Source organism: Crocodylus porosus, unplaced genomic scaffold, assembly GCF_001723895.1.
Source record: "Crocodylus porosus isolate Cpor-Errol unplaced genomic scaffold, CroPor_comp1, whole genome shotgun sequence".
NCBI classification, from domain to species: domain Eukaryota; kingdom Metazoa; phylum Chordata; order Crocodylia; family Crocodylidae; genus Crocodylus; species Crocodylus porosus.
Genome location: NW_017728886.1, coordinates 17766891 through 17793681, shown reverse-complemented (window position 1 = coordinate 17793681; position 26791 = coordinate 17766891). Strand labels below are relative to the sequence as shown.

The 26791-nt window shown below is 39.5% G+C and overlaps 1 protein-coding gene across 3 annotated transcripts in view; it reads right to left on the bottom strand.

Moving 5' to 3' along the window:
• ZMYND11 (zinc finger MYND-type containing 11) overlaps positions 1-26791 on the bottom strand; it is a 109864-nt gene that overhangs the window by 17072 nt on the left and 66001 nt on the right. Inside the window, exons 4-12 of one of the 3 annotated variants that reach the window (XM_019530682.1) lie at positions 22135-22179; positions 19081-19242; positions 9744-9821; positions 9154-9246; positions 7108-7195; positions 5854-5909; positions 4930-5007; positions 4305-4423; positions 285-492 (exon numbers count right to left, since the gene is read on the bottom strand). In XM_019530682.1, coding sequence (XP_019386227.1) covers positions 285-492; positions 4305-4423; positions 4930-5007; positions 5854-5909; positions 7108-7195; positions 9154-9246; positions 9744-9821; positions 19081-19242; positions 22135-22179 — 927 coding nt within the window. The remainder of the gene's footprint in view (positions 1-284; positions 493-4304; positions 4424-4929; positions 5008-5853; positions 5910-7107; positions 7196-9153; positions 9247-9743; positions 9822-19080; positions 19243-22134; positions 22180-26791) is intronic. The other 2 variants (XM_019530687.1, XM_019530697.1) reach the window with 2 other exon arrangements.

Here is a 26791-nt window from a genome sequence, read left to right as displayed (position 1 = left end):
GGTCCATCACCTTGCACTTGTCAGTGTTGACTTATTTATCTTTAAGGAAGTTGGCTCATTTGATTGAGTTGTTACAACCTGCAAGCTTCCTACAGGTTTTCCAAAAAAACCTCACAAATGATAAAACCTTGCAATTCAAATCAAGGGGCAAAAATAACACCTGCGCATTTCTCATCATACTGCAGTCCATAGCTTTATAGCCTAATGCTTTAAAAATCCACTGCAGGTCATCTTTCCAGCTTTTAATACACTGCCCTTTCTGCTGACATCCCAGGGGCACTCACCTGCTCATTGCTGGTGGAGGAGATACTGGACTCTGCCTCCTCCTCCCCTTTGTCCTCATTCTTAGACTTCCAGAATCTCCCCTCACGAAGAAAACGCTGGTGCAGTTCCAGCTCATCACAGGCTTTTTTCCAGCCCATGCTGCGCTTCACATGCAACCGGTGAATATTAACTGTGATATCCTGAATGTTTTCTGAGGGGATCCAGGCCCTTTTAAATACAATTTTAAAAGCACATTCAGATATCTGAACTGTAAGAATGTGTTAATATTCATTTTTAAAAGATTTACGGTGAGTTTTCCTGAGGAGTTAAGTGCTGAACTAACTTAGCTCCTACTGAAGTCCTAGTACTGAGTCCTTTTGAAATTCCCACTGTGCGTTCCTCCGGAGGTGTTGTATCAGCAGCTCTTGTGACAGAGGTCAGCATTTTCAAAGCTCTTAAAGCTAATCCCCCATCCATATTTAGGAACCTACCTTGTAACCATTTCTTCAGAGGAACTAATCATCTTTAGCTCTCCACCAACACCAGTGATATGTGCAGGTATTTAAGACTTGAAAAATCAGGTCATTTACAGTTAGGTGCCTAACTGATTTTAGGAGTTAAAGTGAAGGCACCCTGGCTTGGAAACTGTGCTACTTTACTGATCTACAAAGCAGGTTCAACACAGGCAGTTCCAGAAAGCTCCTTTCTGCTGCCTTGCCAAATTTTCTTTGAGTCAGACACAGAAAGGAGGTTCATTTCTAATCCAGTTTACCCATAAGGGGCACCAACTTAATGGCAACTGTACCAGGGTTTTCTGAGATTTGAATACCTACCAGAAATTAAAATGAGGCCACCAAATCCTTTCTTATCAAACTGCAGATAAGATATTTAAAATACTAATTACTGGCCAGTGATTCAGAGACCTGAAGGAACCTATACTCAGGATTTTCAGTGGCCCTCATAGAGTTAGATGGCTATAGCTCTTCAAAGTCAATGAGAATTTGCCACTGAAGAAAGAACCCAGACTAAAACATGGTGCCAAAATTACATAGGAATAAGACATGTTATCACTCTGGAAAGGCTTTGAAAAAAATACTGCATAGATTTAATAAATTTTTAGGGTCGGAAGTGACCTCAGTAGGTCATTAAGTCTGACCCCCTGTCCTGGGCAGAAAAGAGCGCTGGGGTCAAATGACCCCAGCCAGGTGCTTGTCCAGTCTCCTCTTAAAGACCTCCAGGGTAGGGGAGAGCACCACCTCCCTTGAAAGCCCATTCCAGATTCTAGGAAACCCTGCCATGAAGAAGTTCTTCCTGACGTCCAATCTAAATCTGCTCTCTGTCAGTCTGTGGCTGTTGTTTCTAGTCATCCCAAGGGTCACCCTGGTAAACAGAGCATCTCCTATTTCTTGTTCCTGCCCCCCCCGATGAATTTGTAGATGCCTACAAGATCACCTCTTAAGCCTTCTCTTGTGGAGACTGAAGAGATCCAGGTCCTTCAATCTCTCCTCATAGGACCTTACCTGCAGGCCCCTAACCATACGAATACACCTCCTCTGGACCCTCTCAAGGTTATCCACATTCTTCTTGAAGTGCAGCACCCAAAACAGGATGCATATTAAAAAGGTTCTCACCACATACATTTCCATGATAATTTAAATATTGTTTTAACACCTTGAGCCAGATTCTCAACTGATACAAATGTGTGACAATCTACTGGCAGACAAGGTTCTTTTGGTAAATTTGATATCTTATTAGACCAACTCAAATAGGTGGAAAATTTCTTCTTTGCAAGCTTTCAGGTATAAATACCCTTCATCAGGCTGAGGAAGCATCTGCAGTTGGTGCGTGCTCTTCCTGGATGGAATAAATAGTAAAGACTGGCCTCTATTAAGATATGTGCTTTACGTCAACCAGGAGTCTAGCTCTTCCTTGTAAAGTTCATCAATGAAAAAATGGACCTTTGCAATGGACAGATAGTCCTTTTCTTCCTAACACATGGTGTCACATCACACAAATGTTGTGTTACCTTACTGAAGTTGCCCGAGTCTCATTCCCAACTACAACTGAGATGATTCTCCAAATTAGGTAGAGGCATTTTCAAATGTACTTACAACTTCATCGCAAATTATTCTATGACTTAAGTGCAAATAAGATATATTACCCATTTACATGTACTGGAAAAGTTACTTTTTCAGGAAAGATATATAAACACTTGGGAGAAGCTGAAAGCAGCTGCTTTAAAGTGTGTTCTATTACTGACTAGATAAATCAAGTAAAACTGTATAGAAATATTGTTCATGTTAAGTTAAGAAAGAAACTTCTATTAATATCTTTCCAAAACACAGTTATCCAAGTCTCCAGCTTTCCCCATGGTGAAGACATGTACCGCTTTCTCAAAAATAAGGAGTCAAAGAGATTTGCCTTCAGTCTCTGTGAAGAAACTGTTTGCTTTGATCTAGTTTGTAATAATGAGGTGATTAACATCGGGAGTTCAGCTCTGAAAATGCCAACCTCTCTCCAGGCCTGCTAATACAGTTCCTTCAAGGGAACCTGGAGGGGGACTTTCATTGCTGACCTAACTCTGTCCCCACTAAACAGGCATGCAAGTTCATATCTGAATGCAGTACTGATGTCTTCCCACATTCTTCAGAGCAGCAGTTACATTAATAGGCCTGGGGAAAAAAAAAACTTTAGGGCAGTACTATTCCCTGTTCTTAAATAATTTTAGAGTAACTTCGTGTAGCCAAAACATCGCTAAACAATCCATACCCTGAAGTTGTGGCTGAGGTTGCCATATAAAGGGATTATTTCACTGAAATTACAAATCTCTGAAAATAAGAAGCCTGTATGGGGAATGTTGTCAACATTTTAACTACAACACTGGTTCACATCACAGAAATTCAAAGTTGTAATGCACCTTGGATATGAAAACTGAGCAAAAGTAGTAGTATAGGAACCTAAATCACAGTTTAACTAAAATACCTTATTTTCTCACCTATATCCCCCCGCCCCCTGTATATAACATACACACATCATTTTTTAGAAGGCCCAAGAAGGAGGAAAAAAGTCTTACTTTTTATTACAGAGAAGTCCCAGAGGTCTGCCTGCTGGGGCTTGGAGTAAGGAGGTTGGGCCTGCAGGCTGCACTGTGGTATTAGGGGCTGGGGGGTCATGCACTGCGGCCAGCCTGACCCAGTATGCTGGTGCTGGGGCCACATGGTGGGACCCAATCCAGCCCATGGACTCTGGTGGTCCCTGGCAGGGCCCAACCCAGCATGCCATAGGAGGGGCCCAATCTGACATGTCAGTTCTGGGGCTACGTGCCACATCCAGCCCTGTTCCTTGGCTTTGGGACCACATGCTGGCTCTGGGGCCACATGCCAGGTCTGGGGAACATGTTTTCAGTCAGTCACAGTGCACCTAGTCTGATCATGGATCAAACCTGAATGCCATCCTGATATGACATGTAGTTGGAGAGGGGATTCTCTATGAATCCAGAAATTCAGTGGTTGGGGAAAGGAAGGAAGGGAGTGCTGCCAGTATTAAATGCTATGGCTCCATGAGTTGTGGCAATTAACACTGCCATCACTCCTCTACCCCCAAAATCTCCAGACCCAAGGGGTACCCTTTTCCTCAGATATAATGCACCCATCTAGTTGCAAGGGGGAAGAGAAGAGAAAGGTACAGGTTGTATATAAGAAAATACAGTGCGTCCAGTTTGTACCACAACTATGAACAGTATCTTTTATTAAATGTGGATACTGGGGGGGGGAAATTCCTAGATAAGCATTCATGTGCTTTTCTTAATTTAAACAACATCAAAAACATCCTCTTGGAAATTACGACAATGGAATCTTCTATGAGTTTTCTGGCAGTCTTTGCTTTCTTAATCTGGACTTTGAATTTTCCAAAACAATTATGACAAAATAAGCATTCTTCGTAAGTTTAACTAGTTCAGCCAGGATGGGCAACATGACTGAAAGAGGCAAGCTGGTTTGATGCATTTCTGTGACAAGCACCAAACAGAATTAATAAATTACCTTTGGTGGTGATGGCCAAAAAAGCGAACATCAACCTGATTGTCCTCTTTTTGCATGACTTTGGCTGGCCAAAATCCAAAACCTTTCATTTTGGCCCAAACCAGCTCATGATTAGGTATCTGCGGGTGGGGAAAAGATAAGGTTTATTTATTATTGGTTCTTCAATATTGCAGCAAGCATTTTAATGTAATATTATGCTAGTATCTTAAGAACATACTTTCTCCTTACACCTAATGCTCTTGTTCATTTTTATTTCCATAAAATATACAGTATTTCTGTGCTAAATATATTGCTTAGAACAAAGACAAAAAAGACATATTTTGGAAAGGATGTAACCATCATACACAGAAATCCTAAGCAGTTCCAAAATTTAGCTTCTCTTCTTAACAGAGCTTTGATCCCAATAAGCTCCTTATAGTCTAGTGAAACCATTAAAACTGCCTGATAACAGAGTACATTGTTATTGCTTTGGATTCCATGTAATGATATGCTTATGCAGAATATCTGGTGTGGATAGTCTAAAGTATGCATATGAAACAAGTTATTCAGAGTATTAATAACACCAAAACTGTACTTATTTCTATGTAAAAAAGCAAACAAATAAAAATCTGTATCAACAACTTACGCAAGGATAGCAAAACCAATTGTCAGGACGTGCATTTGACAGATAGAAGCAGTTCTTGCAAAGCTGCAGTTCATCCAGCTGAAAAATACAAAGAAGTAAATCAAGCTACAGGCTACTCCGTGTAAGCTTAATAGGGATACTAACTCAAGCACTATCACTTTGCATCTCTGCCTCCTAATTCTGTGGAACCACTTCAGCTTGATTGCAATTAGCTATTGATGTGCAAAAAAAACAGGTAAATTGCGAGTGGCAGAAAGGCAGCCCTGAGAAATGGTTTGTAAAGAAAAACATACAGGGACTATTAATTGATCTGTAAAGGTTATATGATGAACAAAAAGAATTGGAATATTTAAGTGCTTTCAAAACACTGAAATAATTTGACCATGGATATAGAGCAAATCTGACAGCTGTCCCTAATATCACTTGGCTGTCTCCTTTAATTTTTAAGTTGTCCATCTTGGAAAAGAGTCAGAATTTGGCTTCAGGTCTGAATTAAATCTGACGAGGATAACTATTTCTGGTCTAGACATAGGTAAATATATTATTTGGAAACTAAAACTTCACTCTGGATTTCAACTTTCCATCGACTAATCAGCTGCCTTGCTCATAATGACTTGGGAGCTGAATTCAATGAGCAAGGGAATAAATATAAAATAAATATGAAATACAAAAAAACTGCAATACTGTGTGTGTTTTAACAGAGCCCTAGCTATGGAGAAGGAAGAGAAAAGGAATTTGGAATTCACTATGAAAGTTCTGTATGGCAAAGTTAATAACTATTGCAAATAATTTGTTTTTGGTTCAAGGGGCAGCTTATAGGAAGAAAGAAATAATTTGTTTACATATTAATGATACCGTCTCAAAACCAAATGGTTTTGTCCGTACCAAATCACTGGCTTCATCTGTTATTGCATTATTACCTACCTCATGGCATGTGTCTTTGTAAAGCATCCTAGCTATATCAGCTTGTTCACTGTCCGCTGTAAATGAAAAATAAATACATCACTAGCCAAATGTGATAACATTGCTCATAAGAATCTGTAAACACCACTGAGATACCTTTCATGCTGTGTGTGCTTTAAAAACCCAATTCAATATTTATGATAACATTTCTCTTTTTAAATTTCCAAACATCCATCCTGTACTTCTCTGCATTCCTACTCCAACCATGTACATCTGTTTCTATAAATATTGCTGGGGACTTCTAAACCAGCTAATATTGTAGGTGTGTGTTTTTAAAAGAACAGCATGGCACTACTATCATTAACAACTAATCCAGATTCTTCACTTTCTTGTTTAAACATTAATAAGGTAGCCCACATGTTGCAATAGCCCTGTATGTTGCTTTTTGCCATGATACCCTTATAAACTAAAAGATGTTATCACAGATTTATCAATGGTTCGAGAATTGTGGCATGCAGTTTGTATGGGTTAAATCTAAAAGCTGTGGCTTGGGGTGAGGTTTTTACTTCCAAACACATGACTAAAAATTATATGTCTATATTAAAACATAAAACAATTCAAGGACAATTCTTTACCCTTATCCTATGGGCTGGATCTATCCTGACTCTGCTTCATATCTCAACCCTAACCTGCAACCTAATCTGGAGTAAGTTTTTCTTGACTTCTCCATTATGAGCCCTTTCATAATTATGGCCATTTGAAGATTGCCGTTTTTGGTCATTTCCAGAATGGATAAACAGGTAGCCAGCAAAGCAGTCAGATCTACTGCCCCCCCAAAATGCAGCTCAGTACTAGGTGCCTGTTGCTGGTACACTATTATTCTGTGGCAGCAAGGCATTTCTTTTATGCACCCAGCTATACTAGCTAAGTGGTGCTTTGAGCTGGTATAGGAAAAATCATCCCAGGAGTAAAACAAGTACAGATAAAAGTACAGTTTTGGTAGTATAACTGTGTCTACCCTAGGCATCTACATGAGGGTTTGTCATGAGAGACTCCACTGGACAGACAGGCACAGATAAGGTCAGGTCTTAATTCAGACAGAGCCCTAAAGCTTTTGTCCCTTTGATTAGCTACAGACCTTGCAGGGGCCTTGCTTTCCCTTAATTAGTGAGGCCCACTGTCAAACCAAAACTGTTTTCTTTCCCAAGGTTTAAGATACCGATGTCCATTTCCTGAATCAAATCCATGACAAACATAGTAAATGTAGTACTGTACCTCCATAGAAAATCACTGTGTTGTGTAGAAGCAGCTGAGCATCTGCTTTGAACTCCTCATAACTTCTGTACTTTCCTTCATTTACTTTCTACACAAAACAGAATACAGAGCTTTGAAAATGTGCAGGCAGTGATAACTTTATACAACACAAACTAATGTGAAAGACCCGTATGAGACAGACAAGGTCAGTCACTGTCATCCCTACTGCCCAGCAACTCTCCTATGAATGGTTATGGCAAGGGCTGGAAACATTTTTAGGTCACAGGCGGAAATGCTCCAGCGCACGCTGGAAGGCTTTGATGGTGTGTCAGATGGGAGGTTTCCTGTGCCCACACCAGGGCTGGGCAGCAGGGAACTGTGCCCAAGCTGCTGTTGCCACTTGTCCCCAACACCCCACCTCCAGCTGCAGCACAGGTGCAGATAGAAGCTGCCCAGCTCTGGCTCAGTTCCCCAGCAGCTCAAAGCTGTGCCCACACTGCAGCCAGGGACCAGGAGGTAGGGAGAAGTGGCAGTGGTATGGGCTTAGATTCTAGCTGCCCTGCCTCAGGGCAACTCCTTACAGCCCAGCCCCAGTGTGGATGCATGCAGTGGTAAAGCGTCCAATTTTAGGATCCAGGGCCTCCATGGTTGCCTACCTCTAGACTGTGGCATTCTGCCTCTTAGCATCTCAGTACTGGTAAGACACGTTCAAGTCGAGACCCCGAGAGGTAGAATGGATACTTCAAAAGTAAATTAAGGCATGATTTTTCCATCAGTCATAAAAAAAGAGTAAATCTGAAGTAACTTCATTCAGTTTCATGACACATAACGGAACAGAATATGGCTCAGAGCATTTCCTCAGACAAAGACTGGCTCCTTTGAGAACTGCATTTCACATCTGAGTTCCAATAATTTATTGTGCTTTCCGTTCAGCATTGAGCTCCCATACACTTTCCAGGTTTCTTGTGAATCAGCCACTGCTTTCTGATCAAGGTTGATTGAAATACCTTTCACAGTTCCTAAGAGACACTCTTTAAACCAGACGAATGTTTGCACTGAGCCACAAAACATTTTTTCTGCTCCTCAAGCTAAGTATGCATGATGATTGAACATTAGAAAACCTTAAGGAAACAAAAATATTCTCACATGTGCTATCACCAGCTAAATTGACATGGTGATAGCACCTGCAAGAATTTTAATGTAGATAAGACACTGTCCTCATCTGGCATTTTACCAGTGCCAAATAAACTTGCTCTGAGAAAACCCAAATAATCAGTAAAATGGCCCACTGTCTACTCTGGGACTTCTGTGCTGTCACCACAGGAGAACCGCAACTTGTAGTACTCTCAAACATTGTTAATTCAGAAACAGCTTGGATGTGTATCAAGAGCACATGATATTTAAGTTTACAATACTCATGATAAAGAAAATCTACAATCTTAAAAATAAATACAACCATACATGCCATATTATTTTGGACGTGATACTGACTACAATATTTATCTTCATCATGTGTAATTCTTATCTCCTTTGATTCAGGGATCTGATCCTTCTTAAGGAAAGATTATAGTTTTACCAGTACTTTATTTTGAAGTAAGTAATATAAAACAGATGTTTCACGTGATTCTTATTTTGGGCCAACCAAAATGTCCAGCTTTTTATGAATCATTCAGATATCTCAGAAGTTACTTCAGTGAGTAAGAATGAAGTATCTGATCAAACATTTTCTTTCTGATTGCTTATTCCATAACAGTTGTACTTAGTGCCCAGATTTTCAAATCTAATGAGTTTTCAAACTTCAAATAAATGGCCTAATTCCTAAAATGTTCTGAACTCTTACATATCCAGTTGGAGTCAATGGGATATGAGGATGTTCAGAGGTCCCCATATAACGATCTTTGTGCCTTGATAACTCAAGTTTGATACTTCTAGTTATTATGTTTAATACTAAAGACAATTCTAGAGTAGGGAGCACGATGAGTGTTGAGCCACAGGGTTTAATCTTCACCCTTAAATACTCAAAATTAAGCAAAATCTCTTTATAAAATCAAAATCAAGTTACTATACCTCTTGTATAGTAGGAACATCAACAGCTGAATGCACCAACCTCCTATACATTGGGTGTTTGTTGTCCTTTCCTTTCTTGTTCAGGTCTATAGCCTGGAGAGATAATGAGATAGTACAAGTTATTGCTTTAGAAACTGGTTACAATGCAAACAAAAACCCAACAAAGTGACAGAGCTATAAGTACTTTAGCTATGGTGCCATATTCTGGCTGCCCAATGCATATAAGTGCATGTTGAGTGGGGTTGTTTTTGTGTCTCTGTACAAGCTGAAGGGAGTCCATTTCATAGGAGTTGTGGGAACCTGGCACAAGACACTCCCAATAGAATTTCAAATATTCTGCACAATGAGACACAAGCTATATGTGCTGAAAGTTTCTATGAGTCCCTGGGAAGAAATGTGATGAGTGACTCTTTTCCCCTTGCCCCCAAACTTGTCCCTGGAGACTCGTGCATGAGACTAACTGTAATATGACCCTGGATAACTATAATGCACACATTTAAAATACTGAACATTAGGTACAGTTCCAGATCTAAAAGTACCCTCCTGGTGTAACTCAGCTGCATGAAGAAGTGTCATTGTGACAGACTCACCCGCTCCTTCATACGAGAGACAATAAATCGTAGGTAGGTGCTCATCTCTTGCTTGCTTGTGTTTTTCTTCTTAATGCTCTGTTAAAGAAAAAAAATATATTTTTAACATCCGACTTGAAAAGAATGAATTTACTAAAAAATATTGAGAAAGGTAAATTTGCCTCACATTAAATCATATAGTTAGTTCTCTTCTTGGAAACTGACAAAGCTAATGCACCAAAGTAACAGTCATTGATCACGGTGTTTCTTGGAATTATGTACTTTCCCGAGGACTTCAGCTAGAAAAGAATGATGTGCTTTATCTCCATTTATATCCTTAATGATTCATCAAAGCCTCTCACACACACAAAAAAGTGCAGGATTACTTTGTCTTATTAGAACAAAGTAATGAGAGAAAGCATTTTAGGGAGCAGTTTTAAAATGTAGTATTTAATGGTCTATTTATTTAACATGGCATTAATACCGACTAAAAGAAAAAAAGGATAGACTTTTTTTTAAAACACTCTCTGCCTTTTCCAAATTATGTGCTTACTAGGCAGAAAGAAACTGTTTAGGGTGAATTTAAGTATAGTATTGCCTTACTTAATAAAATCTCACTTATTCAGTAAAAACTCACAGAGCCAGTTTCACTGCTCTGGAACAGAGAGAGGCTGTTGGTTTTTGTGGCTCAACCACCATGCAATTTAATCCAGATTCCCAAACACAAGTTGTCTGTTTCTTTTCAGGACCTCAGACACCAGACTTTAGCTACCCCTTAGAGAGATATTACTATTACCTCCACCCATCTTGTCAGTGTGGGCTAATGGGAAACATTATACCAGAAGATTGTTTTTAAAGGAAAACAGGTTTGCTGTAAACATTTGGCTAATCAGCGTTTCCAGCTCCGCACCACAATGGTTGCTAGTGGCTCAGTACGTTCCCTGACAACAGCTAACAGTAAAGTGATATCCTCCTTTTTTTTTTGCTCTTTTCCTTGACTACAGTAGTTCTTCAATTAATTGTGGTTCTGTTCTGAACAGAGACTGCAAAAACAGCAAAGTGGGGTTCCAGGTTTATTATCCTTCAATCACTTGCATATGATAACTTTACAAGTAAAAAGATGTTTTTGCTAGCTATCAAGTACTAGGTAGAGTTGCACCTTCCACTCCAACACATCTCCAGAATATAATTCTGCAGACTAATCAGGCTCAGAATTATACCTTGCTACTTCCCAGGTTTTCAAATGACTCAGTAACACCTGTGCAAATCTGCAGTCTTCAGTAGGGCTTGCAAAGGTTCAGCTGAGAACAGAACCTAGTTCACACCTTCTTAGCTAGGTTGGCTAAGAAAACTTACAAGGAGATAGAAAACCAGTAAAAGCCTTCCTCTCCGACTAAAGTACGCAGGTATTTCAATGAATACTCAGAGGAAGGAGATACATTGGACACAGAGGTACTATTTTTCCATATTTACTTTTCAGAATATAATTACACTTTAACCCAAAGAACAGAGAGGGTTTGACTGAACCTTATTTTGCCTTCCCTCTTCCTGAAGGCATCGACAGCTAAAGAAATGTAAACCAAGTGCCTTTGACTTACAGAATATTTTTTTTCTCTTTTTTTAAAGAACTAGCTGAAATTGGAGCCATTACTTCAGACAAAGCCATGTGTGCTCTATAACAGTGTGGATAGCCTACCGGAGGGGTTTATAACCGTAACAATTTGTCTCAGCATTCTATGCCATGCACTTTTAATTGCTGCTACAGGCTAAACGTGCCATTTTATTGTACTATCCATGATAATACTAATGCTATTTTCCTCACAAGGTGCTGCAAACATGGGAAGGAATTTACTGCCTAGTTGAGGATCAGCACAAGGCTTGTCCAGCAGTTGGCCTCACCAAGCCTTCCTTACAGTGCTGAAGTGGTTCACAGGCCTTGTTCCAGCCTCTCCATAGGAATGAATTTCACCCGTAGAGCCCATCTGCATTTACATCCTGCTGTACATATCTCCATGTTCAATTTTACCTGCCATGAACCTTCCCAAACTGTTTAAATCCATCTTCCCTGCTCAGTTTTGCATAAAACAATATTTCTACTGCATGGAAACCTAAACGTGCATTAAAAAAAATAACTGAACTTGCTGCTGTCATTTTGTCATTTCAGGCAATGGAGTGCAATATGTGTGCTTGCTAATGACACAGCATTTTAGTAGACTGAAACTCATTAGGACACAATAAAATTCACTTGCATAGCCTAGTCTCTCTCCACTTCCCTTCTTGACGTAGTCTCAAATTCATTATATGCTGAAAATATCCTAGAATTAATAATGTGAACCCTTTTTTCATGCCTTGGTGGGCAAGACAGTTCTGTAAAGAGGATGTATAAGATAAATGGGCTGCAGTCTTATACCTCAGCTTTTAATAAAAGACTGAAGTCTAAGTTTGTGTCATTATCTATGTTAGCAATTAATATTATTATCACAAGCAATGATGAAAGCCGTTGTAATTACCTAGCCAGTTCATGTAAAAGCAGCATCTCCCCAATGCCCTAAACCAGTTATTTTAGGAAAAATCAGATTCCCAGGTTTCTCTGCTAAAAATCTGAAGGTAATGAATTTAAGTAATGAATGTCTAGGATCCAGCAAAATGCCTTTTACTGCTGGCTTAGTTCTCTGGCTGTACAATTTCAAAACACCTCTTGTACAAACTAAGTTATAATTAAATGCTTCCTGTCACTTTTCTACAAAGGCCTGCTCACGCTCAGTTTGGAAACTACAGTGGGAAAATGTGTTCCTTATAAAGGCTTCTCATAATTTTAAAAATTGATATATTTTTATGTGATGCAATTTATTTAGCAATTCTGATTTTTGCTTATAGCCCAAGTATTTGATACAAAATTTCATAAACTAAACAAGGCTGATGGTTGGTGTACCATAAACCGTAATGTGATGATAGTGCTGTCTGTGATAGGCAATGCCCCTTCCACTCCAAGACAGCATATAATCGCTACCTCAATGGGGAATAAGATCACTAGGCTGTAGTCATTGCTGTTGCTCAGATAAGACCAAAAAAAAGTGTGTGTGTGTGTGTGTGTGTGTGTGTGTGTGTGTGTGTGTGTGTGTGTGTGTGTGTGTGTGTGTGTGTAAATAGGAACTGCATGGTACATTTCAGAAGAATTCGGAGTGCTACCTTCCATGTTCTGGCTAAATTAGTACCTTGACAATGACATTTTCCTACTGAAACAAGTCTCCTGTTTCCTTTACATATAGTGTAATGTTTTTTCCCCCATCCTTGAGCACTATATGAATTTACTACTGAGCTCCACTTTGAAATGGGCTACATTTCAGTGGTGGGTGAAGTGATTATTGCAAAACTAAGGGTAATATTTTCAAAAGTATCCAATATTTTCAAAAGTGACTGAGGCAACGAGGTCTAGGCTCACAAGGAAGACTTAGACGCCTCTGTGTACATGCCTATTTAGATGCCACTGATATTCACAATGCCCCACCCCCTAAGTTTCTGCTGGTAAGTCCTCTACATGCTTACTTCACATGGAGGACACAATTGCTGCAATCCCGAGCATTTCAGTGCCCTGCCAAAGAACCGAATTCACAAGTCAGGCACCTAAGCTCCCTATACAATGGGGGTGAGCCAGGCAGTGAAGGATGGGATTCATGACAGTCAGTGCTATGAGGATCTATCTGCATGCTCAATTTGGAAAGAAGGCAGGAAAGCCACCCTGAGAGTGCCTCCCTCAATCACGCTGAAATTACGTATCTTTGACACCTAGTCACCCTGCATCGATGTAGCAACATGCTATGTCGCTGTACAGTGCACTATGGTGATGAAGTGATCACGCTGCCATAGTGGCGAGCTCCCCCAGTATCATGCGCCGCTACCGCGACGTAGCAGTGAAATCCAACTGTGCATTGTACGCATGGTGCAGTAACTGCCCATATTGCACCGTGCTTTAGTACTTCCAATGACTACAGAATGGGCTGGATGTGAGCACCCTCCAGGTGAAGCTGCCCCGCTGGGCAACCAAGCATACAAGATCCATGCAATCAATAAGTCTCTAATGTAAAATGTACAATCAAAGCAAGAATCAAACTACACTACCCGAGGAGTAGTGCAAGTACTGAGCTACAAAGCATGCTGCTATTTTCTTGCTTTCCTTCTGGACTCATGACTTTTGCAATCATAGCTGCCCAGTTGCCCAGCTTCAACAGAAAAGCTGCAGAGGGACTCCAGAAAAACTTAGCTCATAACCACCCAATGAGGGCACTCTCTTGAGAGCTGCTATCATTGTTCCCACTTCTACCACCTCCACTTTTCCTGTTTCCCTCAAGAAGCAGGCCTAGACATTGTGAACTGCAAGTGACCCCTGCTGTTAGGTGTACGTCCTCAGAAGCTGGACTAGGGATTTGTGAATATCAAGTGAATGGACGTGCCTTATGAACAATATGAGTCAGGCACCTAAGGTCCTGAAAGAACTAAGCATTCATATACCCCCCTCCATGCCCTAACATTTCCCATCAGCTACTTCTAAATGCTTCTGGCCTTTCTGAATTGTCCCTTTGGAGGGGCCTGCCTCTCCCTATCAATTGTACTGATATCAACTCAACCAAACTGAATTGCCTTCCCAGGGCGAGACATTTTTTTTGGTATTCCTATACCTTGCCACCTGTAGAACCAATTTGAATTTGGGCCAGACCTTCCATCCTTTTTTTTTAAACAAACTAAAAGAGACTTAATTGAATTTGGTTATACTCACAATTTGACCTGTTTTATTCTCTGTATAAACTCCATATAGATTTCTGTGTGCATCTATTCTTACAAAACAAATGACTGAGTACTTTCCCCAGGTTTTTCTTCTTAGTTTCTCTAAAAGGTGCAAATTAACAGCAGTGGAAAACTAAATTCTTCCTTTTATCCAGTCAACAGGCAGCAACACAAGTGCAAGCTTTACACATCCCAAACTGATTTAATTTGCTTTAACCCTGTCCTGAAGGGGCCACTTCAATAGAGGTGAAAGGCTAATCCAATCTCTGTATCAAACTGACACCTGATATCTCTGCTGTACCTTATCTAGAAAGACCTGCCCTGAAAGCATGGATTTATTTCAAGTAAGCCAATGATCAGTCTGCAGTCAGTGACAATTTTCGAAGTACCAATCTGAATATTTCAGATACCAGACAGTTCTCAAGGTACGTTGTATATGAACCCCTGTATCCTGTTACCAAGCCTGAGAACCATCTGGTATCCCAAATATTCAGAGTGACACTTCAAAAATAGAAAGCTAGAAATTCAGCACTCATGCGAATATGACAGAGAAAAGCATTTCAGCAAGGAAACAATAGAAACAGGGAGAGCCAAGTTTCTGAGGGATTGTTGTAAACAGAGGAGAGGGAAACATATTTTAAAATTTTGAAAACTTCCTTGACAGAATCCTTTATCAAATGATTCTGAGTAGTCAGGTGTGCAAGATAAAGCTGCACAGGTCGAATGATCCAGCACAACCAATAATTGTGAACAGAATAATCCTAAAACTTGCTAACCCTGGCAGTATTATAGGGGCAATCTTTACATAGGAATGAACTCTTCTCAGATTACTTATTTAATATATTAGGTTTCAAACATGTTTCTGCTTTACTTGTGTTAAGAGCTTTGAGATCCTTAGAAGAAAGCACTGCATACTGTTATCAAAATAGGGTATCATTAGACATGTATATTTGTCCTAGATATTACTTCTCTTGAATATTTCCTGCTGATAATGCAAAGCAAATCCCATTGCCTTTACACAAGATAGCTAAGCTCTCTTATGCCCTTTGGACATCAGCCACTGATCTCTAAACTGGATTCTCTCTGACTCTTGGAACAAAATTAGAATAGAGCTTTACCTATTAGGAGATGAGAGTAGAAAAAAACAAAAGAATCCTCAATTCTATGGTTAGGGGTATGGGAGTTGATACTACCTCATACCTCCAGAGCCTGAAAAACCCAACTAGTCATCTTTGGAGAGCTAAAGTGAGAAGTGGGTCTGATTAGGTAAACAGAAAGCCAGGGATGCCATTAGGGTGTCACTGGCATTTATACAACAGAACAGAAATCTTTTGGGAAAGAAGCAGCTGATTGTTACCTAATTCCAATGAGTGAGGTAAAGCTCTAGGAAGCAAAAAGCAAACCAATTACAAAATCCAAAATATGAGTTCTTAAGAGTTTAAAACAAGGGAACAATAGACACAATTACATCTTATGTGGGAGAAGATGACCTTCACAATATTTTCTTTCTGGTAAAAAGTCTGTTCAATCTCATCATTGTAAACTAAAGGATTTCAAGATCCCAAGATGAAAGTAGTTTATCTTAAAACTAGCTGCCCTTTGCGTATATGTGTAGTTTCGTGTAGACCTCTCCATATGTAATTTCAAGCCCCTTTTGTACTAAAGCAGCAGTGTGTATCTGGTCTACTTCTAATTCCTATTTGGGAGTTGTGTGTCTATCCACAATGAACAGAAAATGGATTTATTTAAAAATTACAAGGTTTGTGGAACTGCTCTGGGGTGCATTCCTTGCTTTCACCCTGCATGATGAAATTAAATGGGCAACAGCGCAATTTTGGGATCTGCTCTGTATGTTCATCTGGAAAATATTAATCTGCCTTTTCTTTTTCATAATCTCATCCATTTTTCATGACCACTTCCTTTCCTTCTAGTCCTTTCCTTTTGTTAGAATGGATTTTGCTTTAACACTTTCTTAAGTCTGCAGCTCTCAAGTTGTCTGGCTTCAACAAATCAGAAGGCACTGTGCTTCTACAACTGATGTCAGGATAGCAGTCAGAAGGAACAGCTTGTCTCCTAAAGAAAGCACCTTAAGAAACGTGCTATCGTCAAAAGTCATTTATCTGTAAAGAGTCTCAGTACGCAAAGCTACACTGCATATTGCACTGATTTCTGCATCTTTATAGTGTTTTCAGTTAAAAGTTTAACACGGGCCCCGGGTTGGCTGATAAGAAATTTCAACGGTTGATAGTTCGGGAACTGTTGGTCTAGGGAATGTACATGGTCTGTGCACTGCAAAAAAGTGCCATGAAGACATACGAGAGCTAGTTTTGCTCCAGCTAGTTCCAGAACCAGAAGCAGAGTAGTAGGGGTGTGTGAAACAGGCCATATTCGATTCAGATTGAATCAGGGGACAGTGATTCGATTCACTGATTCATATCTTCGTCCCGATTTGATTTGACCAAATCTGAATCTGAAGATTTGATGCTGATTCGGCAAATCAGCGATTCGGCTATAGACACAGCATTCAACGTACCCTGAAGTACCAGGTGCGGCTTGTGAACGCTGAGACGGTGAGACGGATGGAGCATCCCACAGGAACACAGGGGGGTCCCCTGCGTGCTTGGCAGTGGATCCAGAAATGGACTGAAAGTATTTCCGGTCCACTGATGAGCGTGCAAGGGACACCCTCCCCCACACACTTGCTGGCTCAGCAATTGGCTGCAGGGGGATCCTGGGTGCCCCCCCAGACCCAGGAGACACCAGTCGCCAAGCCAGGGGGTAGGAGGAGGGTCCCCAGTGTGCCCCACAGCAGACCCAAAAGTGCTTCTCATCCACTTCCAGGCCACTGCCAAGCATGCTAGGGAGCCCCCAGCGGCTCCTGTGGGACACTTATACGCCCCACCATCTCACCATTCAGAAACCCAGCATTGCAGCGTTCATGAGCTACATGGTACCTCGAGGTATATAGAAAAAACATTTAAAGCTGTGTCTGTGTCCAAATCATCAAATCTCTCCGATTCGATTTGGAGGGTTCCAGCTCAATTTGGAGAGATTAAAGGGTCTCCTGATTCGATTCGGATTGGAGATTCAGCTGCTGAATCAGGCCGAATCTCTGCCAAATCGAATCAGCAACCAAAGTTTTGCACAGCTCTACAGAGTAGCTGTAAGTGTGCAGTGCCGTGCCAAGCTAATTACCTCTGCTGAAAAGTAGTTATTACATGGACCGCAGCATTGTGCTAATGCAGGTACACTACTCTTATTTCCAGAGCTTGCACATGTGGAGCTAGTCTGGACAACTCTGCACAGTACTGTCATTTTCTATGTAGCTGTTCTTCATCTCCCTTTCAGGACTCCAATGTTATAGAGCTAGTTATGGTGTTTTGTGCCTTTCTGTACGAGTCATACCCTTTTCAAACAGTCACATGTATTATTCCCTCCATTTGATAAAGCCTCAGAGTGTCCCTTACTGCTTAAACACACGCAAAGGTAATAGGAAATAGGTGCATTTGACTGATTCAAGGCCAGCAATAGCACAGCTCTGTGGTCATTTTTACAGTGCACAAAGAAACCTTAATCTCGCCCTATACCATACCCACAACAACAACAATTTTAAAGGAAAAGCAATGTATAATCCTGGCTCTACTGAAACCAGTAGGAACATTCTTAATTAATTATAAGAGCCAGGATTTCATCCCATATATTATGAAGCAGTCCTCATTAGTAGTATGCCCCTGATTTTTATAATGTATGATTTTATTCCAATAAAGCAAAAGCTTTAATAATATGTTCATTAAAATACTACATTATGGTACAATATATACTACATTTTTAAAATGACCGTCAATAAAAAGCAGCATCTCATACAGAATTTATTTCCTGATGATACAGATTTCTACAATACACTATAATCACACATTACCGACATACATACACACTTTTCTACAAACATTCCAACACAGTATACTGTGTGCATTCATAGAATAAATTAAAAAAAATAAAAATCAATAAATAGAATTATGAAAGCTATCTAAATACCTACCTGCCTATTCCATTTGGTCTTTCCCAGTAATATAGCTTTCATTTCCATTTTCTCTTTCCATGAATTAAGTAACACTGATAACAGAAGCTACCCCAGAATCGAATACAAGTGTATACAATTCAAAATATTTAACAGGCACAAAAAGAGTAGTATGAAAGATACAAAGGCTCTGTCTAAATACAGTGTAACCTCGCTATAAAGGTTTTCTAAGAAGGGGCTGAATTTCACACTTACATAAAATTACTTAAAACTTATTAAAACTCAAAACTACAGGATAAGAAGCATTTATTTTTACCAGAAAGGCTTACAGGGAGGAAGCACTGTATTCATTTTAGCATTTTGCAAATTTTCTAGTCTTCAAAAATGTAGTCTATTATATGCACAACATTTTGAAATCTTCATTTAGGTGCCCTGCTTACTTATCATTGATTCAATAGCAATGCTTAATCCATTAACCTGGCCAATCTGTGACACCTTAATGAAACTATTAATGAAATCAACCCTCTAATCAGCACGTTAAAGCTCATAGGTACTCACCCTGCAAACTGGGCATTGCCAGTGACTACTGCTGTCTCTAAGCCTGAACTCCTCAGACAAACACTTGGAATGATACACACGAAAACACAGGTCACATATCAACACCTCTCCAGGCATATGGCATTCAAAACAATACCAGTCATGATTTTCTGTTTCCCAGTCCTACAAAAGATACAAAATAATTTGGTATGATATTCTGTCAATATCTGCAGGAATTAAGAACAATTGATACTTCTTAAAATCCAGCAGCAATGAGACATTATAAACATTTGAAGAAGTGCATTGTACCTTGTTTGTGTTAAAACTTCAGGGGGGCAACACACTATATGCTTAAACAGCTTCGTTGACTGAACACACTATAACTCAAATCTGCTAGGTTTTCCTTCTTTTAAGTGCTTGGTTATTAACACAAACCCAAGCATGAACTAAGTCCCAAAATGTATATTAAAAATTACCCATAGTAAAAAAGTTGGTTTGGGTTCTAGTCTTATATGATGTATTAACGACTAACTTTTAATTTTGGGTCCTTAACTGTTAGACTAAACAAAAAAAATGTTTGTTCACCTTACAGGTGTTTTCTTTGGACTATTATCCCCTTCCATGGAAGTGTTGTCCTGTTCTTGATTCTTATGTATTAGAAGTGGGGGCCAAAAAGCCTTTTGCTCTATTTGAACTGACAAGTTTTCTGTATTAAATTGCAAACCATGAAGAATAAATAATATGATGAACATAGTACTAAGCAACCCTCACACAATTCACAATGAAAAAAATATTTTGTGTGTGGAGCTAGATATCACTGGGTTGTCCCTCAAGTACCCACTGGAAGATAAAGAATTTGATTGGGCCGATAAAGACATTTTGATACATTCTTCCCTGAAAATTTAGCCTCAAGAGCCAAACTCTGACCTTTGGTACGTGTGTACAAGCCTCACAAAGACAGAGGGAGCAGCATGCCTGCATCTGGGGGCAGACTTCAGCCCTAGGAGTCTCTAACATTAAAACAGAGACCGAATAGCTAGTGGCCACCCTTTAGTGTTTATGTTTGTGGATGTTATTTGACCTGCCACTGATTTCCCCATACATAGGGGAAATAGCTTCTCTATTGCACGTAGGACTGATTCCTTTTAATGGCAAATACTTTACTTTTTGATTGATTTTCCATTCTTTGGAAATAAACAAACAAACTCTAAAAGCAGTCTTCCTTCTTAATAAACATGACTTTCATAAACTCCGATCAAATTACTTTTAAACTCATTTTGTGGAGGTGGAACTAACTATGCAAAGAGATGTTCTCACCACATTAAAGGCTGCTTCAAAATCCTAACAATCCTCACTTCATTTTCCCATGCCTGGGAACTATTGTCATTTTACTCCATGTGTGTGAGTGGCCTCCACAGCCATTGAAGAGATGGTGCTTATACAAAGAGGTGACAGTTCCTCTTCCCTTGTCACAGAAGAGTGACCACAATGCACCTCAAAAGAAAACACCTCCAGAACAAAGGGTATCGTGGGTAATCCTACACCCAAATCCCCTACACTCTATGACAGTCAGCATCTATGACAAAATGCAGGGATAGCACTTTTAAAAATCTTAACCACATTCCCACTGAGCTCAGAACCCTGCTTACTTATGTTTGGTGTTAAGATGAACAGGAAATCTGTCAGATTTTTGTGTTCCTCATTCACTGGATCTGCTATTGTGGGCCTCAGGATGACACATTTAATTTTATTCTGAAACCTACAAACATTCTTACATCACAAAAACCCAACAAAGAAAAAGGCAGTGCAATGTATGGTTCTTTCTTCAGAATGTTTTGGAAACAGCTAAAAAATACTACATCGTGGCTGTCTTTCATTTATTCCTGGACTAACAAAAAAAAATCAAGATGAAACACATATCTGAGCGCCTTTTTATTTATTATAACACTCTTACTCTTTACAGAACTTTGCAAACTTTATCCAACAGCAAGAGGGCCATTAAAGAAAAAGTAATCTAACTTTTGATCAAAGATTTGCCCTAATAAAAGCCAAGGTGGCTAAAGGCCTTTTAATGGGGCTACTGATAGATTGTTACTTTACCAAAGGATTATGTAGTTCAGGATTTAGAAGTGAATATTCAAAGAGCTAAATACTTTTGTATATTCCAGATGTTTCACTTGTGGAAATATACTTGCCACTAGATGCACAGTTTTATAACCATGTGCAAATATATTTGTTGGCAAGAGGAAGTTGTCCAAGCCAGAAATCATAAATACCCTTATGTAAAATAGCAGTAGATACCTCCCACAGAATTCCCATTATAGACATTTAAAAACAAATATCCCAATTCATTCATTCATTTTATTATGAAACAAATTTCAGTTTACATTTACTGTACATGTGTATGTAAAATAAAACTTTCATTTATGTACAATACTCATTAACTAAAAAAAAAAAAAAAGAAAAAAAAAAAAGAAAAAAAAAGGTAACAGGTCCCTTATAAAAGCTCCACAATTGACTTCAACAGAAAAAAAAAAATCAGGAATAAATTATAAATTTTCTTCTAAGCTGACCACATATATGTCCATCACTTTATATGGTAGTCAACAGGAGCAGAATCTGCTCCCAATATATTGTTCTTGCAGGCAATCAGAGTTATTTAAGCAACTTAAAATCTAGTTGCCAATGTTTTAGTCACAACAGGTAAAAATGCTTAAAATATGCCCAGATGCAAACATGGTTAAGTCTGCATTTATGAAATATACCACCAGGTGTCATCAGCCACTCCAAAAATGACTGATTAAAGGGGAACCATTACAACTACACATCTTGAAGTGTAAAATGAACAACCACCTCCAGCCCCCAAGGAGAAAAAAAAAAAAAAAAAATCAAACTACAGGTACATAATGTAGACTGAACTCAGAATTTAAAGTGATATGGATAATGACAGTGATTAATATAATAACTCAAAACTCAAAATGTAATAATCTAAACTATCCTAATGGAAGACAGAAATGTAGAAAATAACAGAAAATATAACAGAATTCAAGACCACATGGTGTAAAAGTTTTTCACCTTGTTTTTTGCTGTTGTCTGGGAGAAAGGCTGCATACTGTAGTCCTTTCAAAATAAAAGCAAAACAAAACAAAAAACTTGGTATCTATAATGTAACACATCTGATTATTAGGATATGTACAGGGGTAGAAGAAATTCACGCACAGGTGATAGTAACAGTATACTCCCCGTCATCTATCTGCATAAATGTCCTACATTTTTTTTGTTTTTATCTTATCTTATTAGCACTGTTGCCACATTTCATGTCACTGTACTCCAAAAATGTCCCATACATCTATGCTACTTAAAAAAAAAATTAAACCACAAACCAGGGAGCATGCAAACTTTGACATCTTCAAGAACATTAGAGAGATTGAAGTGTTTGCTACAATATGAAAACCAATTAAACATAAGAAACACATCCTTGTAACATTGTACAATTTACTGAATGGATGTCAGTATTTGGGCAAACTTGGAAAATAAATCATTTAATGTGCACTATCAACTGCTGCATTCTCATTTTAAAAATAAAAATTGCAGCACTGTGGATCTATTTGTGAAAGAAAAGGTGCCACAAATTCCTAGGCTAGGGCTCTTTGGAATGAAGCAGGAACTCTGGCCACACAGATACAATTTGCCAATATTTTTTTTCTTGTGAGCAGCAGGGGAAGCCTCCTGGGTCACTGCACTAGCAGACAAAGGGAATCCCCATCCAGCAGCTGCCTGGCTGCCCAAGTTCACTAGTTCACAGGCACCCAGCGGCTGGCCACATCCCCCAAGAGGGAGCCAACTTGGCAGCAAAGTTACATAGCTCAGATATAACACAAGGCTCTTTCCCCCTCATTTTATTCAGCTGTTCATTGACTTTGGAGACTGACATTAGCAGGCCAGCCAATTTGGGAGGCATTTCACGGGCAAGGAATTATATTATGTTAAACAGAATTAGGTGCTGTGATGATGCGGTGTTACTTTCTTGCCCTGCTGTTTGATATTTAAATCAGTTAAATATTACACCATAAAGACAGTTTTGCATTAAAGTCACTGGGGAACTGAGGATGCAAAACATGGCCCAAGGGATGACAAGTGAGTTTACTTCTTTGTGATGTTTTACATAGGTGTGATCTCTTTCTTTAGACAAAGATATAAATTTATGCCTGAACTCCAGAAAAATAACACAGGGAAAAAATGTCAGGCTATCCAGAATATATGACAATTTGAATATGGATAAACCCAGTGGAACAGAGTGAATCACCATCTCTTCACCTTTAGAATAAAGTGCATAAATGTCGTCAAGAAAAGAGTAATTTTCAGTGGAAAAGAAAATGTCCATTATACGGCAAGCGGGCACAAAAGAAATGCTTAGTCATTAGGAATGGAGATTTATTTGGCTATAATTGAAATAGGTAATCTGCATGTTGAAGAATGAGTCGTTCTGCTGTACAATTAACATATCATTAAGTAGGAGATGTCAAAGATACACTGACAGAAAAATTAAGAGTAGCTAGAGGTTACAAATGTAACTATTAAGCCACTTCAGTGAATTAGGCAAAAGAAACAGCATCTAGAAATATTGCAAGGTACGCAAAGCAAACAGTAAATTAATCATTTTTCTAATAATCATTGGAGCACTAAGCTTCTATAGATAACTGTAACAATAAAACCATATTCAATAACTCATTTCTGCATAGATTTTTTCTTTTTAGAAAGCTACCTCACCTTTATGTAAACCAGTATGATATGTTAACTGGTCATTTCTTACCTGTTCATTTGGTTTCTCCATGTCCCTTAATGACAGCTCAGATACCAGGCATATGCCATTCTACTAGCAAATGGAGACAAGAAAAAAACAAAAAAACAAAAACAAAACCTAAAACAAATCAAAAACTCCCCAAACCTCCAAAGTGCTAACAATGAAGATCCTTCAGAAAGGAGATCTTTTGATTTTGTTCCGTTATTCCTAAACCATCCAACCTATTGTTATTCTGCTGAACCCAAAAGGTTAGCCAAAATAAAGGGTCTTGTCAGTCATTTTCTTCAGTGGGAAAAAATGATGATGAAGTCAGGACTGTCTCGCCCCCGAGGGTCCTCTTGGCTGTTTTTCAAGGTAATGTTCCAAGTCCTTTCTGGCTGTCCCTTGGGGTTTTTTCCCCCCACTTCCTTTCTTTCTGTGTGCTTCTGCAGGGCTTCTGCCATTTCTCTCATCCGTCCACAGCTCACTACATTTTCATAGTTTCATAGTTTCTAGGGTCGGAAGGGATCTGAGCAGATCATCTAGTCTATCCCCCAGTCAAACCTGTCCAGAGTCCTGTTTGGCCTGGCATACAGCCTGTGTTCTTAGACAGTGGCGCCTATCTTCTCCATTAAAAGTTTATTTGCTCTTCATTTTTACCTCAAATGAAGAAGGGTGCTATCATATCCATCAGCTGCAACAAGGGTTCACCCAACCACTATCATAACACCAGTTGAGTTTGTCTACCATCACGAGGGAATCCAAAATGGTGACATCCTGTTTGGCCTATTTCCAAACAGAAAGAAGTAATTTATTAATTAGAATTGATATAAGCTTGACTACTTATATACTGTTTTCTTCCAAGATGTTTTCACATCAGTAGCCCAAACTGGTTGTACTCCTATCCAAATCTCCTTGGAGACTTTTTCTCCTTGTCCAGTTTCCCTTCAACTTCTCACAAGGGTCTTCTTTAATAAACTCCCGATGAATGTCTATTATTTTGATGGACTCTGCTGCCTGAGACAAACCTTTTTTATTTCTAATGGAGAGGTTGTTAACGAAGCTGTAACATCTGCCCATTTCTCTGACTACTCTCTCAGGCTCTAGGGGCAGGTGCATTGAAGCGGTCTTCCTTTTAAGACCTCCCAGGGACTTGCCAGTAATTGGAATTTTGTCCCTGTGCCCAACTGTATCCTATATACCACTTCATTTATTCATTTATTATTTACAGGGTTACTCCAAAGTGTTATGCAACCTCCTTCTATAACTTGTGGAATCATACCACATGGAGCCCTTTCCCCATAAAACTTTAATTCAGAGAGAGAATCTTAATTTTGTCCACAGCTATCTTTAATTTTCCTCTAGTTAAGTGGTCCCTTCTCCAGTTTTGGATGATATATTCTCCACATAATCCAAACTGTCCAAGTCCCTTTGTTCCTCTTCAGGTTTTCCACATAGAAGATTTTCTGGGGTCCATAGCTCAGGCCAAACATGAGGAATCATGGAATATATTTTATAAATTCTTTGCTCTTCAGTAAGTCATCAAAAGGAATAGGGTATGTTGCTTTCAGCCCTTTGGTGCCGTTCTATACAGGTACCCAGGTAAAATCCTAAAGTGGGTCCAGATGGAGCACATGTGCGTTTCCCCAGGGACAGATAGCAGCATTACAAAGTTGTGTGGCTGCTACCTGTCCCTGGGGAACGCCCATGCATGCGTGCTCTGGCACGTAGCAAGTTGCCCCTGGTGAGGTGGGGAGGCTGGGGCCAGCACCTCGGGGCCTCCCAAGGCTCCAGCAGCAGTGAGCTGGGTGCATAGAGCCTGCCGGCAGCTGGAGTGTGGCTCTGGCCAGTCAAGCTCTGATTTCAGGTGGCACATGCTGCTGCCACGTGCGCTGCTCCACTGCAAATTAGCAGCCCAGTAAATACCTTCATGTGTGCGCATGCGGTATGTAGCGCCGCAGATGGGTCTGCAGCACCACAAACTATATGTGTGTGCTCATCTGGCCTCGCTCCTAGAGTCCAACTGAAGGTGTTCTTCAGTCTGTTGGATTATGGTTGCATAGGACGCAAATCAAAAGAATCTTACAAATCAAGCTGCAACACTGTGGATTAGAAGTTTCATCCCTTGAGCAGTTTGCAAGATTCCTGGGACACTAAATTGGGTTAAGAATACATCCTCTAGGAGCTCTACTATATTCACAGCCTCCTAGTTCCTCATAAGGGACACTCTGTATAATTCATGAATTGGTGCATAGATACCAATAAATAACTGCCAAACACTAGCTCAGGTAGAGGCCTAAACACATTAAAAGCGCCTCTACTGGTCCCCCATGAGATCTTGCATCACAACTGCATCAAATTCCCTTCATCAAGTCTTTAAATTGCCAAAAAGGAATTTTATTTAATTAAGGTTTTTGCAACTCAAATATTTCCCAAATGTCCCATTGTTTTGAAAACATTACAGCACCTGAGAACTTCTTTCTTCAGTGGCACAATCCATCACCACCCGGTTTTCCAATATGATAAACAATATTTTGTCTTTCAATTCCAAACTTTCCTAAAGTAATCAAAGCTTTATTGGTGATAGTTGAAGGTGATACTACAGTTCAGAGTGCTTGCATTTGCCAAATGATTTTCTGGTCACACTATTTCAATATCAGAATCTTTCAGAGGCCTTTAGATGCTTTGCAGTCCACCTCCACTATTCCATTTTCACTTATTATGGGAAGAGAGGTGATAATTATCTGCTCATCATAGCAATAATTCTTCCCTTCAGCAGCCAACACCTTACTCCCCTAGTTCACGAAACACTGGATCCCAGCAAAGCCATCTGCAAGCTGCCGTCCTGTATTCCTAAATTTATAACACCAGTGAACTGTCCGTTTGGACAACAACATTCCTCCCATACAAATAGTGATCGAAATGTTCTTGAGAGTAGTTATATATATA